The sequence below is a fragment of the Pan paniscus genome, chromosome 8 (assembly GCF_029289425.2).
Source record: "Pan paniscus chromosome 8, NHGRI_mPanPan1-v2.0_pri, whole genome shotgun sequence".
NCBI classification, from domain to species: domain Eukaryota; kingdom Metazoa; phylum Chordata; class Mammalia; order Primates; family Hominidae; genus Pan; species Pan paniscus.
The window spans coordinates 59,171,002-59,188,849 of record NC_073257.2 but is presented as its reverse complement, the minus strand read 5'-3'; the positions used below and the strand labels follow the sequence as shown (position 1 = coordinate 59,188,849).

The 17,848-nt window shown below is 46.4% G+C and overlaps 2 protein-coding genes across 2 annotated transcripts in view; one reads left to right on the top strand and one right to left on the bottom strand.

Moving 5' to 3' along the window:
• Nucleotides 1–17,848, bottom strand: part of LOC100969124 (anthrax toxin receptor-like) — a 748,177-nt gene that overhangs the window by 554,654 nt on the left and 175,675 nt on the right.
• LOC100981597 (BTB/POZ domain-containing adapter for CUL3-mediated RhoA degradation protein 3-like) lies at nucleotides 11,689–16,092 on the top strand. Its single transcript, XM_034930443.3, is given in 2 exon segments — nucleotides 11,689–11,885; nucleotides 11,888–16,092. Coding segments are annotated over 2 exon segments (945 nt in total). The 5' UTR covers nucleotides 11,689–11,725; the 3' UTR covers nucleotides 12,673–16,092.

Genomic DNA, 17,848 nt, shown 5'->3' with positions numbered 1-17,848 from the left:
AGCAAACCATAGCCAGCTTTGGCCTGAAGCCTGATTTTGTAAATAAAGTGTTAATGGAGGAGATCAGGTGCCTACGGGGTCATATTGCTGGAGATGTGGAGTGACCGATCAAGATCAACATATTTTGGTTCATTTGGATGATCGACTTAACAGAGAGCTTCCGTATTTTTGTCTATTTAACATTTCTTTGGTGCCAGGGAATGACATTTTCTTTGTTGTAGAGAAATATTTTTAAAAAAAGAATGCACAGGGAGTTAATATGAAATATTGTGTTCTCACCAAGTGAAGGCCAAAAGGCTTCATTACAGGATGTACAAAGGAAGCCTCTGTGTAACTTACATAGGGACAAGTGGTGGAAGCATCCAGTTACTGCAAAGCTGCAAAGCACGCCACCAACAGGCGGATCTCAGGAGAGTCTGCATGTGGGCAGGGGGCGCCACTTCCTCAAGGCGGAGGAGAGTGACTGTTCTGCCTTTGTTCCATTATATTAAAATTGTCATTTGAATTTTATGAGGTCCCTACGTTTTTTGATCTGCAAGTTTCTTTAGATTTTATGGTTGCAAGATATCTATATGCCTACATTCTTTATATCTACTTTTAAGGTTACATATAATTAATATATGTAATATTTAATAAAAAATTAAAATATGTAAGATATATATTATAAAATATATAGACACATGAGCAGAGGCAGAGCAACAAAAATAAGGTTTTAATGCACAATCAGGAGAGAGAAGGGCCCATCAAAGTAAACAGGCAAGGGGAAGAGGGGCACCTGGAAATAGCAGTGGGCAGCCTGCCAGTTCAAAGAATAGAGACCTGGCTGGGGGCTTTGGTCAGCCAGATGAACAGTCAAGCCAGGGAGGGCACAGCTGATGATGACACATGCTGGCTGCTTCTTCTGTCCACAGAGGAGTGCCTCAAATACACTGTTGTTCTGATTGGGCTCATCAGCCCCACATCCTCCTCCAACACACACACACACACGCACGCACACACACACACACACACTTTGAGGTTTGGGGCCTCTGGCTTTTATAAGGAGAGAGCAGCTTAAATTTAACTTCAATGGACTGAGCCCCTTCCTCCAGGAGCAATGTCCATTCGTGGGGACCATATGTGGAGGGAGATTTGCTTCTTATTTGTTCCCCATCATAGCACCTGTGTGTACCAGGTGGGATTTGGGTGCTCTTTCTGAATGGGGACCCTAATTGTGTTCAGTTGCGGCAGTTGTGGTGCCATCCCCCATCGCACCATCTGTTCTGGAGGAGGATGTTGCAGAGGCGCTGCTCCAGAAACTGGAGGTGCCTGGAGGAGCCGCGATGGGAAGGCTTGGAAAAACAGGGGCACTGGGGACAGAGGCTTTTCATTGCTGCCCATCAGGGGGCCCCAAGTGTGGGCTGAGGGGTGGGCCTGGAGAATATGAATGTAGCCAGGCAGACGTAAGCCGATGTCTTTCCAGGGTGCCTCTACTGTGCACTGAATTTGGGAAATTAAGAGGGTGCTCACTCTGGAGCTTGGTGAAGATTTGAAAACCACAGCGTTAGTAGTGGGAGTCGTGTCCATAGCAAAGAGCTGAGGGCTCAAGGAGGCTGCAAGGTCAGGTGGGCAGATGCCCTTGCAGTGATGGTGGAAATGGCTGCTGTGGAATTCATCTGCTGATGGGTGATAGCAGGGATCCCGGTGGAAGGTGCTGGAAGAGGAGTTGGGGAGGAAAGAGGAGGAGAGGAAAACACACATATGGGTGTAGGAGGCTCCCTTCTGAAGGGAGGCTGAAAGGAGAAAGATGAGGGGCTAGGAGGTATGGGGCAGGGGTGAGAGGTCAGAGGTGCTGAAGCTGCAACTGAATGAGGGCAGCCTCCTTTCTCATTAGGTGGAACCCCCAAAATGGGGGTCAAGGTCACCAGGAAGAGCCACGAGACAGTTAGGAATTATGGATATCAATTTTTACTCAATTCTTGGTGTGGGCGAAGGTGGAGGGACAGGCAGGGTGAGGGGCCCAGCAGCCATGTGGGCCAAGTCAGAGGTGGGATCTCTGAAGTGTAGGTGGCCGGGGCAGGGAGTCTCAGCAGGTGTGGAGACAGCAGGGGCAGGCTGGGGGGCACTGCAGTTTGCCATGTCTTCTTCTTTTTTGAGAAGGAATCTCACTGTGTCGCCAGGCTAGAGTGCAGTGGTGCGATCTCCATTCACTGCAGCCTCTGCCTCCCGAGTTCAAGCCATTCTCCTGCCTCAGCCTCCCGAGTAGCTGGGACTATAGGCATAAGCCACCATGCCTGGCTAATTTTTGTATTTTCAGTAAAGACGGGGTTTCACCGTGTTGGCCAGGATGGTCTCGATCTCTCGACCTCGTGATCTGCCCACCTCAGTTTCCCAAAGTGCTGGGATTATGGGTGTGAGCCACCGTGCCTGCCCTGCCATGTCTTCTTTATCTTCCCAAGCAGTTGTTTTAGTCTCCTGGATTCTGATGTTCTACTTATGTTCTTATCCATGTTGCCCAGGAATCCCTTAGGAGATAGGCAGGGAAGCTTAGCAGGTGGGGGCAGGTCGTCTCTATTCACCTCCATTGCCAGGGAGGGGTTGGTGGCAGCAGCAGTGGTGGTCCTGACAGTTTTCTTTTGCTGGACCTGTGGCCGGCAGCTCTGGGTGGAGAATAGCTACTTGATGCAAGAGCTTCAGGATCCTTGGGCTGCATCTCCTTCCCCCGCATTAGCAAGCCTGGAGAGCTGGGCAGGTGGTCTTTACCCAACACCTTCAAGGCCACCTTCTCTGGCCACAGGGAGCAGCCCAGAACTGTGGCAGGGATTATTATCCTTAATATTATCCATAATATTCCAAAAGTTCTCAAAAATTGGTAAGAAAAGGCACAACATCCCAATGGGAAAGTGGTACCACACACTCTGGACTGTTTCCGCTGCTCAGTGGCCTGAGTATAAGTGCAGCCAGTGCTTGTCTGCCTCTCCTCTCCCCTGCCTGTGATGCCCCCTCAGAAGGTGTCTCCCCATTTTTTCTATCAGTGCTTTGCTGATAGAAAAATGCTGCACTTCCCACGCAAGGCTCTAGTTCCAGACATGCTTCCAGAATTCTCGGGAAACTCCCTCCTCTCCCCTGAAAACCCTGCCCTTGCACATTAGACATCCTGGTTTTCCTGTTGGGGTCCCATTATGGCATCATCAGCAGATGGGGCACAGTCTCCTGAGGCCTGGGAGGAATGTGTCCCAGAAACCAGGGTGTGGGGACTTCTGACTAAATCAAGGGAAGGTTTTCATGGAGAAAGTCAACAAAAAGTGAACATTCTAATTTCAAAAATAGTCTCCTCATTGCACTTCAAATTAAGGGACTTGGAAAAAGGGGAGCAGGAAGCTGGGTGTTTAATGGGCTCAGAGTCTGATATTGGGATGATGAGAAAGTTCTTGAGATGAATTGGCGGTGATGGTGAGAAAACAATGTGAATAAACTTATTGCCAATAAACTCTGTACTCAAAAATGATTAAAATGGTAGTTTATGTTAAATCTGTTTTACCTCAGTAAAAAGTAAATAAAGTTTTATTCGCAGTGGGCAGGTAAGTAGGGGAAACTCTCTTGCCACCTCTTGGTAAGATCCTGAGAAACAGTTGGGCTCCCTAGCAGTGTGAGCTCTTCTGAGGGCAGTGGTGACAGCCCGAGAGACAGTTGAGTGTAGCAAGGGCAGGTGCAGGTCCCTGGTCCCAGAATGTGAGTGTGGCTAGCCAGCCTCGACTTCTGCCTGCCTAGGAGGCATCCTAGGAGGTGAGCCTGAGTGAGCAGGGGTGAGCTCTGTGTGTCCTGTGTGCAGCAGCAGGTTATCTGTCTGCCCGTGCAGAGAGGGGAGAAAGCCATGGATGGGACCTGGTTTGGCTGAGAATCCCCAAAGGCCCAGGAGCTCCTTAACCTTACATTAAAACACAAAAGGGAGCTCAGCAGAGGCCACCACACCCGGCTAATTTTTGTATGTTTAGTAAAGACAGGGTTTCACCATGTTGGCCAGACTGGTCCCCAACTCCTGACCTCAGGTGATCCACCTGCTCCGCCTCCCAAAGTGCTGGGATTACAAGCATGAGCCACCGTGCCCGGCCTTCATTACCCTTTATTACTCATTTTTTTATTATTGTTTGCTCTGCCTATCAACCATTGTGCTCATCACTCACCTGACAAATATCACGTCTTGAGTAGATACTTGTAGAATGAATGAATGAATATGATTTCGCTTCAAGACCTAAGGAGTGGAGGCATAATTGTGGACTACTAGAACAGGTGTCTCTAAGTGTGTGTGTATAAGACATTCTAGACCTCTAGACTGTCTCTTCTACTAGAACTCGGCTTTGATGACCTTACTCCCAGCGATGGAGAGCATTCATGAAGCATTGAAGGAGGCTGGCCTGCAGGGAAGCAGTCTTGGACAAGTTCAACCTGCCCCCATGCCACTTCAACAATCAAAATTTTTATCACTCCTCCTTGCTTCCTTTACTCCTTCAAAAAGCACGGAGTTTTTCATGGGGTTGCACATCATTCATTTTACAAACACTATTAACATCATTTCAGTAAAAATGACATCCTAACCTCAATTAACTCAGAAGTACATAATGCAGAGTAAGCAGCAGTTTGCCCTAAGACCATTAGCAACATTCAGGGACATACACATTTTCCTCAATTTCTTCATTGTGCTATTGGGCAGTGAAGAGTTGGTGTTTGAGAACTCCTCAGACAATTGGTGTGCTATCAGGGGCATTGCTGAAAGCAGGAATCTTAGAGGCTGGGAGTCACTGTGTGGGCAGAGGAGGAGAGGAGACAGAGACTGTGTGGAGAGGTGAGGCTCTGTGCTGTAGTGAGGGCTGTTCTCTGCCCCCATCTCTTCCAGTCCCTTTTTATCTCTGCCATCCCAGGAATGATGGAAATGCCTGAGGAAGACTACCTGGGCTTCCCGATGAGTTACTGACAGACTGCCTCTGTGGGACAAGAGGGTCACCTGCAAGTCAGACAGTCCAAATCCTCCCTGAAACACATCACTCTCCACTCACTGCTTACCAATTCCCTTCAAAGCTGCTACAGCTGCACATTTTTAAAAGTTGTTCTATTCAATGAGAAGACATAGACACAGGGAGGGGAACATCACACACTGGGACCTGTCAGGGGGTCGGGGGCAAGGGGAGGGAGAGCATTAGGACAAATACCTAATGCATGCAGGGCTTAAAACCTAGATGATGGGGTTGATAGGTGCAACAAACCACCATGGCCCATGTATACCTATGTAATGAAACTGTATATTCTGCACATGTGTCCTGGGACTTTAAAATAAAATTAAAACTTTTTAAAAAGTTGTTCTATTAAGATATGGTCTGTGGTGTGGGAAAATGGTGACTCCTCGTCCGTTCTTGGAGAAATACATCATTTTGTAGGGATGACTGGCCCTGGGGCCCAAAATCTCACTGTCAGTCTGCTCTGGTTCTTCAGCAAATGCTTTGAATCAGGGTTGATGGTGGCAGAGATGGGTAGTCAACACCTCACCATCGTGGTCCTTCCCTGGCATCACTGGCCAAGCTTCACTCTGGTGAATTCCACATATAAGGCTTGCCCAGCCCTGTCTCATTCTCTTGGATGAGCCACAGCCATGCTACCCACCAGGACCAGGCACTTCCTCTGCACACTCTGTGGATAGCAGTCATTTCCCTGAATCCATGAAAGCATCATCCGCTTAAACCACTATTTCTTAATGTTGTTTTTTGCAACTTTCAATTCCACAATTTCTGTTTCATTCTCTGTATAAATTGGAGAACACTTGTGAAAATTCCTCATCTCACAGCCCATTTTCTGTAACATTAGTCTTAGCCCTTTTAAAATCCTGGGCCTTGCTCTCTTGAAGTTTTTCTGGGATTGAGGCCAGTGGGATGGCAAAGCTGCTGTCACTGAGGTATGGCCTGGAGAGTCCTTGGGTGTCTGGGGGAGAAGGCAGGGCCACCAGCATGGGAGCCAGGAATAGGGGATGACTCCAGCATGGGAGCCAGGAATAGGGGATGACTCCAGGGGATGAAGCCCAAGAAAGACTCAGCATGTCAGGTGCAGATCAGCGCAGGATGAGGCCCTGAAGTGTGGGTGACCAGCCACTCACAGGGGTAATGAGGCTCTTTGGCCCTATTTCTCATGGGGCTGGTATGTGGGGCCCCAGGTGTCCCTGTGCTCAGAGCCTCAGCCTGCAGGGAGCCCCTATCAGCCCCTCCATGGGAGTTGGGAGTTAAACGGGGCCATGAGCAGCTCTCCTGGGGGAAGTTCCTTGTCCTGGGACAGGGGCATCCATCCCTCAGGCCCCACCTGTCCTTTTGGGCTCCAAGCGCAGAAAGCCGCAGTCTCGGTCTTCACATGGGGACCAAATGTGTCCCAAGCCAGGCTGCAGCACACACATGAGGGCTTAGGTAAACAGGCCAAAGCCCACTGCTCCCCCTGACAAGGGCAACTGTAACAGAAAAGGTAGTGGACAGACTTCAGAGAATGTCGGGGAGCTGCCCCAGAGGTGGAAGCCAGGAATGCGGGACAGCTGGTGCCTGACTGAGGGTGCCCATCACCACAGCCCACGTCCTCGTGCATTTCCACAGGGTCAGTCTAGCTCCAGCATTTGCTCTGGAATAATAGGGCCCCACAGCACTGACGATCGTGACCACCTGTCTGCCAGAGAGATGCGAGAGAGACTGAGGAGAAGAGTGCCCTGTGTGATGCTCCCTGGGCCAACTGACAGGACAGGGCCTCTCGGGCACGCAGGCCCCAGACTCAGCGTTTATATCTGGCTTATGAGCCTGATGACTCTGGGCAGCAGAGTAGCACACGGTGGACTCATGCTCTATATTGAGTTAGGCAGGCCAGGAGCTGACTGCTGACAATTGGCCTGGCCACATCCTTGCACTTCACTGTACAAGAGTCTCAGGGTGGAGTGAGGTGAGCTCTGAGACCACACCACAGAAAATTCATTGCTGGGAAGACCAAGCATGCCCAGGACAGCTATATAGAATGTGGTTGTTGGGTCCCTCACACCATCTAAAGCAGAGGCTCTTAAATAGCTGGGGTTAGGACACCCCCAAATCTTCACGGAAATTTCCAAGCCCATCACAGACTCCAAATTTTGCCTAGATTGCTTGAGGGTCCATGGACTCCTGGACAAGAACACCCTGTACTGGTCAGCAAAGTTGCCACGACAGAGCCTGGAGGGTCTTGCCTTCAGGACCCTGCCTGATACCTTCTTCCAGAAAACCATCTTCCAGCCCCTAATATATTTTCCCATCCCTGTAATCATGCTAAATGGAACTGGGAGACACTGTATTAGGGTTCACCAGAGGGACAGAACCAATAGGATATATAAGGGGAATTAGCTCACATGATCACAAAGGCAAAGTCCCATGAGCTGGAGAATGACAGCATGGCTCCCAGGGGAGCCAGTAGCATGGCTCAATAGTTTGAAAGCCTCAGAACCAGGGAAGCCAACAGTGCAGCCCCCAGTCTGAGGCTGAAGGCCTGAGAGCCCCCAAGAGGCTGCTGGTACAAGTCCTAGTGTCCAAAAGCCAAAGAACCTACAGTCTGATGTCCAAGGTGAGAAGGAGAAAAAGACATCCTGTTCTGGAATGAAGAGACGGGGTGGGGCGCGGTGGGGGGGTGGGAAGGGGAGAGAAAGAGAGAGGGAGAGAAAGAGAAAGAGAGAGGGAGCAATGACTATCCCCTTTCTTCTACCTGCTTTGTCCTAGCCACTCCCCCAGCTGATTGTATGGTGCCACCCACATTGAGCAGGGATCTTCCTCTCTCCATTCACTGACTCACATGTCAATCTCCTCTGGAAACACCCTCACAGACACAACCAGGAACAATGCTTCACCAGCCATCCAGGCATCCCTCAATCCAGTCAAATTGACATCTACTATTAACCATCACAGATATACAGCATCAAAGGAGGCAAATGTGGAAAAATAAAATTAACTCTGTGCTTTCTCCTCCACCTGAGGCTACAAGTGCTCAAGACCACCCTCCCAGCACCACACTCATCCCAAAACCTCCACCTGTTTCCAGGAGCACAGATACCACATAGGCCATTGGATACACCCTAGCAAGGTTCTCCCCTGAGGTGGGACTCAGAGGGCCCCCTGGGGCGGGACTCAGAGGGACCCCTGGGGCTTGATAGGTGTCAACAGTTTGCCTCATTGTAGCTTATGCTACAGAATGATTTTGAGTAGGAATTATAGTGCCAGTTAATTTGCAGCATAACTTTTGAGTCCAATCATTTCATTTACTTTTTCTTTTTCTCTTTCTTTCTTTTTTCTTTCTTTCTTTCTTTTTCTTCCTTTCTTTTTCTTTCTTTCTCTTTCTTTCTTTTTCTTTCTTTCTTCTTTCTCCTCTCTTTCTTTCTTTCTTTTTTTTTTTTTGTGAGACAGAGTATCGCTGTCTCCCAGCCTGGAGTGCAGTGGAGTGATCTCGGCTCACTACAACCTCTGCCTCCTGGGTTCAAGCAATTCTCCCTGCCTCAGCCTCCCAAGTAGCTGGGATTACAGGCACATGCCACCACGCCTGGCTAATTTTCGTATTTTTAGTAGAGATGGGGTTTTGCCATGCTGGCCAGGCTAGTCTTGAACGCCTGACCTCAGGTGATGGGCCCGCCTTGGCCTCCGTGGACTCTGTCCTGGTATCCTTTTCCTGTGTGGTTGCCAAGTGTCCTCTGGCCTAGGGTTAACTGTGCAAGTTTCTTGTGAGTATTCAGAGTGTTGTTCCTAAAAATGCACTTCATTAAAAAAAAATGTTCTTGATGTAGTAGTAAAAATTATTAAAGTTATTAAATCTTGATCATTGAAAATGAATATTCTTAATAATGTGTGATGAAATTGAACATGCAGGCATCACACTTATGCATATCAAAGTGAATGGGCAAAAGAGTAGATTAGACACAGATAAAGAGGAAATCGATGACATGGATGATTGATAAATGTAAAAAGTCAGTTAGAATGTAGCACAGAAAATATGAAAGAAGAGTTTATGAATGCAAGTCTACCAGCACCTGAATCTTGGACTTCCTAGCCTCCAGCTCCAGAACTGAAAGAAGTAAACATCTGTTGCTTAAACCACCCAGTCTATAGTATTTTATTATAGCAGCATAAGCTTGAAGAAAGAGCTCAAATCAATAACCTAACACCTCAAGGAACTAGAAAAAGAAGAACAAACTAAATCAAAAATTAGCAGAAGGAAGGAAATAATAAAGATCAGATAGATAAACAAAATAGAGAATAGAAAAGCAATAGAAAGAAATCAACAAAATCAAGAATTAGATGTTTTAAAATATCAACAAAATTACAAACCCTTAACTGGACTGCCTAAGAAAAAAAGAAAGGAAACTAAGATAACTCAAATTAAAAATGAAAGAAGGGACATTACAAGTGATGCCACAAAAACAAAAAGAATTATGAGAGAATGCTACTAATATTTAAATGCCAACATATTGAATAACCTAGAAGAAATGGATAAATTTGTAGAAACATACAACCTACCAAGACTGAATCACAAATAAATTTTACAAATCTGAACAGACCTATAACTAGTAAGTAGATTGAAGCAGTAATCAAAAACCTCCCAAAAAGAAAAACCCAGCCCTAGGGAATTCTACCAAAGAGTCAATTCAATTCCTCCAAAGAATTAAGGAAAGGAAATGCTCTCAAACTCATATGAGGCCAAAATTACCTTGATTCCACAACCAAAGCCACAAGAAAAGAAAACTAAAGACCAATGTATCAGGTGAATATTGATGCAAAAATCCTAAAAATATTTTAGTGAACAGAATTAAACAGCACATTAAAAGGATTACAGGCTGGGCGTGATGGCTCATGCCTGTAATCCCAGCACTTTGGGAGGCTGAGGCAGGTGGATCACGAGGTCAGGAATTCAAGACCAGCCTGGCCAAGATGGTGAAACCCCATCTCTATTAAAAATACAAAAATTAGCCAGGCGTGGTGGCAGGTGCCTGTAATCCCAGTTTCTCAGGAGGCTGAGGCAGGAGAACCAGTTGAACCTGGGAGGCAGAGGTTGCAGTGAGCCGAGATTGTGCCACTGCACTGCAGCCTGGGTGACAGAGTGAGACTCCATCTCAAAGAAAAAAAAAGGATTATACATCATGACCAAGTTGGACTTATACTCGGAATGCAAGGATGAGTCAAGATACAAAAATCAATCAAGTCACACACCACATTAATATAATGAAAGACAGAAACCACATGATTCAGACAAAGCATTCAACAAAATTCAACACCGTTTCATGATTAAAAACACTCAACAAACTAGGAATAAAAGGAAAATACTACCACATAATAAAGGCCTTACATGAAATGCCCACAACTAACATTATGTTTACTAGTGGAAGACAAAGCTATTCCTCAAAGTACAGGAGAAAGTCAAGGATGCCCACTCTTGCCACTTCTATTCAACACAGTACTGGGCCAGAGGAATTAGACAAGGAAAAGATATATAAAAGGCATTCCAACTGGAAAGGAAGAAGTAAAATTATTTCTATTTACAGATTATATGGTTTTATATGTAGAAAACCCTAAAAATTCCACCAAAAAACCTGTAAGAACTAATAAATGATTTCAGCAAAGTTACAAAATGCAAAATTAACACACAAAAATCCATTGCAGTTCCATACATTAGCAATGACCAATATAGAAAGGAAATTAAGAAGAAAATTTCAGGCCAGGTGCGTGAAATTTTACACCTGTTATCCCAATTTACATTTGTAATCCCAACATGTTGGGAGGCTGAGGCAGGCGGATCACTTGAGGCCAGGAGTTTGAGACCAGCCTGGCCAACATAGTGAAATCCTGTCTCTACTACAAAAACAAACAAATAAACAAACAAACAAACACAAACAAAAACCCACAATTTTATTTATAATAGCGTGAAAAAGAACAAAATACTTAGAAATAAACTTAACCAAGGAGGCGAACAACTTGGACATTAAAAACTACAAAACAACAATGCTGCAAGAAACCAAAGAGTATATAAACAAATGAAAAGACATCTCCATGCATGTGGATTTAAAGACTTAATATTGTTAAAATGTCCATATAACTTAAACCAATTTACAAATTCAATACAATCCCTATTACAGCATTATTCACAGTAGCCAAGAGATCCAATCTAAATATCCATTGGTGGATGAAAGGATAAAATATGGTATATACATACAATGGAAGACTAAGCAGCTTATGGAAAGAAGGAAATCTTGTCACATGCTAGAACATGGATCAATCTCAAGAACATTATGCTAAGTGAAATAAGCCAATCACAAAAGGACAAATACTTTCCCTTCATATGAAGTATTTAAGGTAGTCAAAATCACAGAAACATAAAGTAGTGGTTGCCAAGGGCTGGGGGTGGGAGTGGGGGGAGATTAGTATTTAATGTGTACAAAATTTCAGTTGTGAAAGAAAAAAAAATTTCTAAAGATCTAAATTTCACAATGATGTGAATATACTTAACATTACTAAGTTGTACACTTTAAAATGTTTAAGATGGTTTTTCAAAAAGGAAAAAGCATAGGAATAAATTTCACGACCTAAGACTAGTTAATGGTTTCTTAAACATGACATCAAAACCACACGTAACAAAAGAAAAAACAGATAAATTGGACTTCATCCAAAGTAAAAACTTTTGCTCTCAGTCCAGGTTTGGAGACTCCTGTGTCCTCCGACTTTTCATGGAAGAGATGTCAGGAGAAAATGTGGTGAGCTCAGCGGTGCCAGCGGCTGCTACCCGCACCACTTCCTTCAAGGGCACGAGCCCCAGCTCCAAATACGTGAAGCTGAATGTGGGTGGAGCCCTCTACTATTCCACCATGCAGACGCTGACCAAGCAGGACACATGCTGAAGGCCATGTTCAGCGGGCGCATGGAAGTGCTCACCGACAGTGAAGGCTGGATCCTCATTGACCGCTGTGGGAAGCACTTTGGTACGATACTCAACTACCTTCGAGACGGGGCGGTGCCTTTACCCGAGAGCCGCCGGGAGATCGAGGAGCTGCTAGCAGAAGCCAAGTACTACCTAGTCCAAGGCCTGGTGGAAGAGTGCCAGGCGGCCCTACAAAACAAAGATACTTATGAGCCTTTCTGCAAGGTCCCTGTGATCACCTCATCCAAGGAAGAACAAAAACTTATAGCGACTTCAAATAAGCCAGCCGTGAAGTTGCTCTACAACAGAAGTAACAACAAATACTCATATACCAGCAATTCTGACGACAATATGTTGAAAAACATTGAATTGTTTGATAAGCTGTCTCTGCGCTTTAACGGAAGGGTCCTGTTCATAAAGGATTTCATTGGGGATGAAATCTGCTGCTGGTCCTTTTATGGTCAGGGCCGGAAGATTGCTGAAGTCTGTTGTACCTCCGTCATCTATGCCACTGAGAAGAAACAGACCAAGGTGGAGTTTCCCAACGCCCGGATTTATGAGGAGACCCTGAACATTTTGCTGTATGAGGCCCAGGATGGCCGGGCACCTGACAATGCGCTCCTGGAGGCCACAGGCCGGGCGGCAGGGCGCTCCCACCACCTGGACGAGGACGAGGAGCGGGAGCGGGAGCGGATCGAGCGCGTGCGGAGGATCCACATCAAGCGCCCCGATGACCGGGCCCACCTCCACCAGTGAGCAGGCAAGAGACCGAGCCGCCCTCCTCTCACCGCCCCCACTCCCTGCCGTGCTACACCCAGATCCTGTGCAGGCTGCCGGGCCCCTTCTGCTTCCCTTGCAGCCTGGAGATACTTTTGTAACAAGCCAGATGATTATTTTGGTATTGCTTGACAAGGCAAATTGATTGTCTTGACCCAGGCGTATGACCCCTGTCGTTGAACAAGCTGTGTCTAAAATCTCTACTTTTCATGAGAATCTGAGACTCTTTGGAGCCAGGCTTTCTCGGTTCTCAGAGGAAAAGTATGAATGAGTGTGAAGTGTATGTGAGAACTTTTGTTTGCAATATTTATTTTTGTGGGTTTCGACTTCCTATATGGGCTTTTTGGGTGACACTCCCTTAAGGGTTCAGTTTGACAATTCTGAGAGTTGTTCTGCAGTTGGAGGCCACCAGAGGTATCTGAGCTCCCTGCTTCCTATTTCATAATCCTCCAGCCCCAGCAGGTCCACTCCTGGTTCCTGTGTGTTTGGCCCGGGCACAATCCCCACTGCTTTGCTAGATGTGCTTTCTGCCATGTGGCTTTGGGCCTAGAGCTTGTTGATAAGTGCAGCTTGTGGCAGTGGAAATGTGGCTGAATGAGCGTCTAAATCGTTGAGACCAGTGCAACTTTGGGTGCAAGGCTTTGTTTAGGGAGCAAGCCTTTTGCCACCTTGGGCTGGTCTTTGGCCTGGTGCTCACTGGGACCCCACATGTCTGCGTAGGAGCAGAACTTTCCATGGCAGTAAGTGTCCAGCTCTGTTTCTGGTTCTTTCCCCAACTCCAGCCCCTTCCAGTTGTTCTCCTGATTGACCCGACTCCACTCCAGGAAGGCCATCTGACCCTGTGACAGGCATAGCTCATAAACTACCCCTCCCTGGGATCCCGCTCCTCTTCAGCCTCCTTCCCCATGAAGCTGGGCTAACTTTCTAAGTCATTTTGCTTAGAAATTCAGTGTAGCCCATACCCTTTGTCCTCCCAGCCTGGCATCCAGGCAGGGACACCCTCACACCACCAGCCCCAGGGAGCTTCCCTGCTATAAACACAGACCCCCTTGTCTTTGCCTCTGATTTTTACACAGTGTAGAGTGGCCAGCAGTGAACAGGTTGAGGATGTGCGGGTAGATAGATAACTTTGGGTCTGGTTTGTGTCTGTGTTCATGTTTGTTTAAGGGATATGTGTGACTGTGGGTGGGGACGTGCGCTTGTGGGGCACAGGTGGCCCCTGCTGGAGCCCAGCTGGGCGCAGCGCCTATGTAGGACGGGTGTTCTTAGTGACCTACCTCCCAGGCTCCTCTGCGCCTGCAAAGGAACAGGAGTGAGTCGTGACTGACAGGGGTGGTTGAGACTAGACTAGGTAGAGTAGTTACCAGATGTGAATGTGCGTCAGGTGATGGATGGGTTTGTCAAGGGAATCGTTACCGTTTTATACCAAAGGTATTAACATGGGCAGCCTTTGACACATGTATTCCAAAAACGAGTTTATATTTTCAAACGGTTTTTACAGCTTAGACTTTGTACTTACTGCCCTGCCTGTGACAGTTGTATGCCTTCATTTTGTATCCAACAGCAGAGTCTACAATAAAACTTTGAAACAATCATGACTGAATGTCAAAATCGTGTATTGGGCAGATGTTTTTTAAACTGTCATGTAAGAAACTTTTATATTAGGCCATTTGGATTTTATTAAGTGCTAAGGAAAGAGGGCTTACAAAATAATGTTTCATAAATATTTTATACTGTTTAAGTGTTAAACACTAACCCTATCTTTTGGGTTGGGCTTTTTTAGAAAGTCGAAGTGAATGTTGGCCAGGAAAATGGAAAAGCCATTGTATAAATTTTTTTTTTTTGAGGTGGAGTCTTGCTCTATTGGCCAGGCTGGAGTGTAGTGGCACCATCTCCACTTACCACAACTTGCTCCTCCTGGGTTCAAGCGATTCTGCTGCCTCAGCCTCCTCCCGAGTAGCTGGGATTGCAGGCACCCATCAGCCCATGCCCAGCTAATTTTGTATTTTTAGTAGAGATGGGGTTTCACCATGTTGGCCAGGCTGGTCTTGAACTCCTGACCTTGTGATCCGACCACCTTGGCCTCCCAAAGTGCTGGGATTACAGGTGTGAGTCACCACACCTGGCTGCATAGTGTTTTAAATGTTTGTGTGAAGAATGAGTTTGTGGAACAATTTGATTTGCTGTGGCCTCTATGCCTAATGAGCTAGTGTTTCTGGCAGCAATCTCTACCCTCACATTTTCTCCAACTTTGCACTTGTAGTTTTGAGTCTTTGTCTCTCTGGAATATGAACAGGTTTATAAAACATTCCATGGTGAACAATTCTGTCGGCTGCATTATAGCCATGAGTGAATAGACAGCATTGGCTAGTCCAAGCTCTGTTATTGAGTATACAAGGAACTGATTTTTCTTATGTTAGCACTAAGGGCAAAAACCAATATTTATAATGTAAGCACTATCCAAGTAAAACATTGGCCCAAGATTTGGTAAACAGTCAGATTTCATTGCAATGTAATAACTACAATTTTTTACAAATTGGAACAGCTTTGGTGTGTTGTAATCAAGGGTTTTTTTGTTTGTTTGTTTCAAGTAAGCCATCTGATTGTGGTGACTGGGGCCCATGTCCAAGACAATTCCTGGCATATTCTGTCACCCTCCCATGGGGCGATCACTGTGCGGGGACCCCATTCCCCAGTTAAAGTGTGTCTCTGTACCTTACAACAACAATTCAGGACCCAAGTGTGAACAACACTCAGCCCGCCCTCTGGAGCGTGTGCTGTCTTTAGGGCTCTACCCAAAGTCACTGTAACAGTTAAGTATGTCATTAACCTTTCTGTCTCTTTGCGCCATAAAAAAATGCTCAAAGTTTTAGATGTAGCCACTGTATGTTGTGCAAACATTTGTCGTCACGTAAAATAAAAGTCATAAAATGCTAAAAAAAGAAAAAAAAAAACAAAGTAAAAACTTTTGTGCTTCAAAGAGTACCATCAAAAAAGTAAAGGACAACCCATAGAATGGGAGAATATTTCTGCAAATTATATCTTGTAAAGCATTTTTATCTGGAATATATAAAGAATTCTTATAACTCAATGAAAAAACACAAACCAGTTAAAAATTACTAAATGTTGAGTACACACTGCTCCAAAGAAGATATACAAGTGGCGAATAGGTACATGAAAGAGGTTCAACATCAGGGAAACACAAATGCAAACTACGATGAGATGCAACTTCAGAACCACTAGGATGACTTTATCAAAAAGAGAGTTGATAATAAATGTTGGCTAGAATATGGAGAGACGCTGGGAACCTCACACAGCTAGAGGGTATATAAAATGGTTCGTGTACACTGGAAACAGTCTGGCACCTTCTGAAATGGTTAAACATAAGAGTTTCCATATGGCCCATCAATTTCACTCTTAGGTATGTAGCCATGAGAAATGGAAACATACATCCCCAGAAAACCTTGTACACAAATGTTCTTAGAAGTATTATTCACAATAGCCAAAAAGTGAAAAAACCCCAAATGTTCTTAACTGATAAATGGATAAATTTTAGTATATCAATTAATGGAATATTATTCAGCAACAAAAAGGTGTGATGTAATGATACATACTAAAAATGTAGATGACCTTGGAAATATTATTCTAAGTGAAAGAAGACAGATGTGAAAGACACACATTGTATATTCCATTCATAGGGCATCATGCAACGCTGAAGTTAGAATCAAAGTGAGCTATAAAAGGGCAGCCGCCTGGATCAAGTCCATCCTGGTAGATGTCAGAAAGCACAGCATGTTCACTAACAGGGGCAAGCCTTGCTCACGTTGTCAGATGGAGTTTCCCAGGAGGCCATGGCTTCTTCAGGGATCTATCATCCAGTGGTGAAGGGAGGGGTCTCTGGAGGCAAACCTGCCTGGGGCTGCCCCAGCCGCACTGGCTCCCAGAGAGTGACCTGGGTGTGTGAACAGGGAGGCCAAGCTGACCAAGATCCTCAGCACACCCCAGCACCTGCTGTGAGCAAGCTGCATGGCTTCCCAAGCGTGGATGTGACGACATCATGGGTATTTACAGATTCCTTTTCACTGCATCCCAGGCTCTCCTGGTTCATGTGTGATACACTGCACTTGGGGTGGAGGTGTGCTGACAGTTGCAAAGGGCTGAGCCTTTCTTTCCCTTGGCTCTGATGCACGGTTTCCAGATACCAGTCATGAAGGAAGTTCTTGAGATTATGGACCTTGTCCTAGTCACATAGGGCTGCTAGGACAAAGTGCCATAGACTTGGGGGTGGTGGCACATATTAAAAAAAGAAATGTATTTGTCACAGTCTGGAGGCTGGAAATCCAAGGTTAGCGTCCCAGTGTGGTGAGGTTCTGGTGAGGGCTCTCTTCCTGGCTTGCAGATGGCCGCCTTCTCACTGTGTCCTCGTGTCAGGGAGAGAGAGAGCTCTGGGGTCTCTGCTTCTTATCAGGGCCCTAATCCCATCATTAGGGCCTCACCCTCATGGTCTCTTCTAACCCTGAATAACTCCCAAATACCATCAGGTTGGGGGTTAGGGCTTCAGCACAGGAACTGGGGGGGGACGTGTGTTCAGTCTAACAGAGCCCCCCAGTCAGCCCCACTGTGCCCATTTAGGGGCAGATTGTAGGGCTCAGGTGGGACACAGAGGTGGAGGAAGCACAAGTTCTGCCTCCTAGGAATGGCTCAGCCAAAACAAGGACAGGGACAGTGGGATAGACAACAGCCAGTGGGGTAACCAGCAGGAGCCCCAAGGTGTCACTTTCACCCTTAGGTGAGGAAGAAGGCTGGGCACCCACACACACCAGAGTATGGACCATGTTCCCTTCAAACACGGCTCACTTAACATTCCTAAACCCTGCAAAAGGGCAGTGCTACCTTATCTCCTGAGGATGGCCCTGAATGTAGAGGAGTCATGGGAGCTGCCCACATCACCCACCAGTGACTCTTCACTCCCCAGATCTGGCCCCAGATGGGGCCAGAGAGGACCCAAACATGGCTCCCTTTGTCACTTGGCTGAGGGGCCAGGCCACCGTGTACCAGACAGCTTTGCCCCACCAGCCTCTGCTGCTGGGCCAGCCCCCCACGCCATGACCACAGCTCTGCATGCAGGCAGTGCTGGGACCAGTACCCTGGCAGT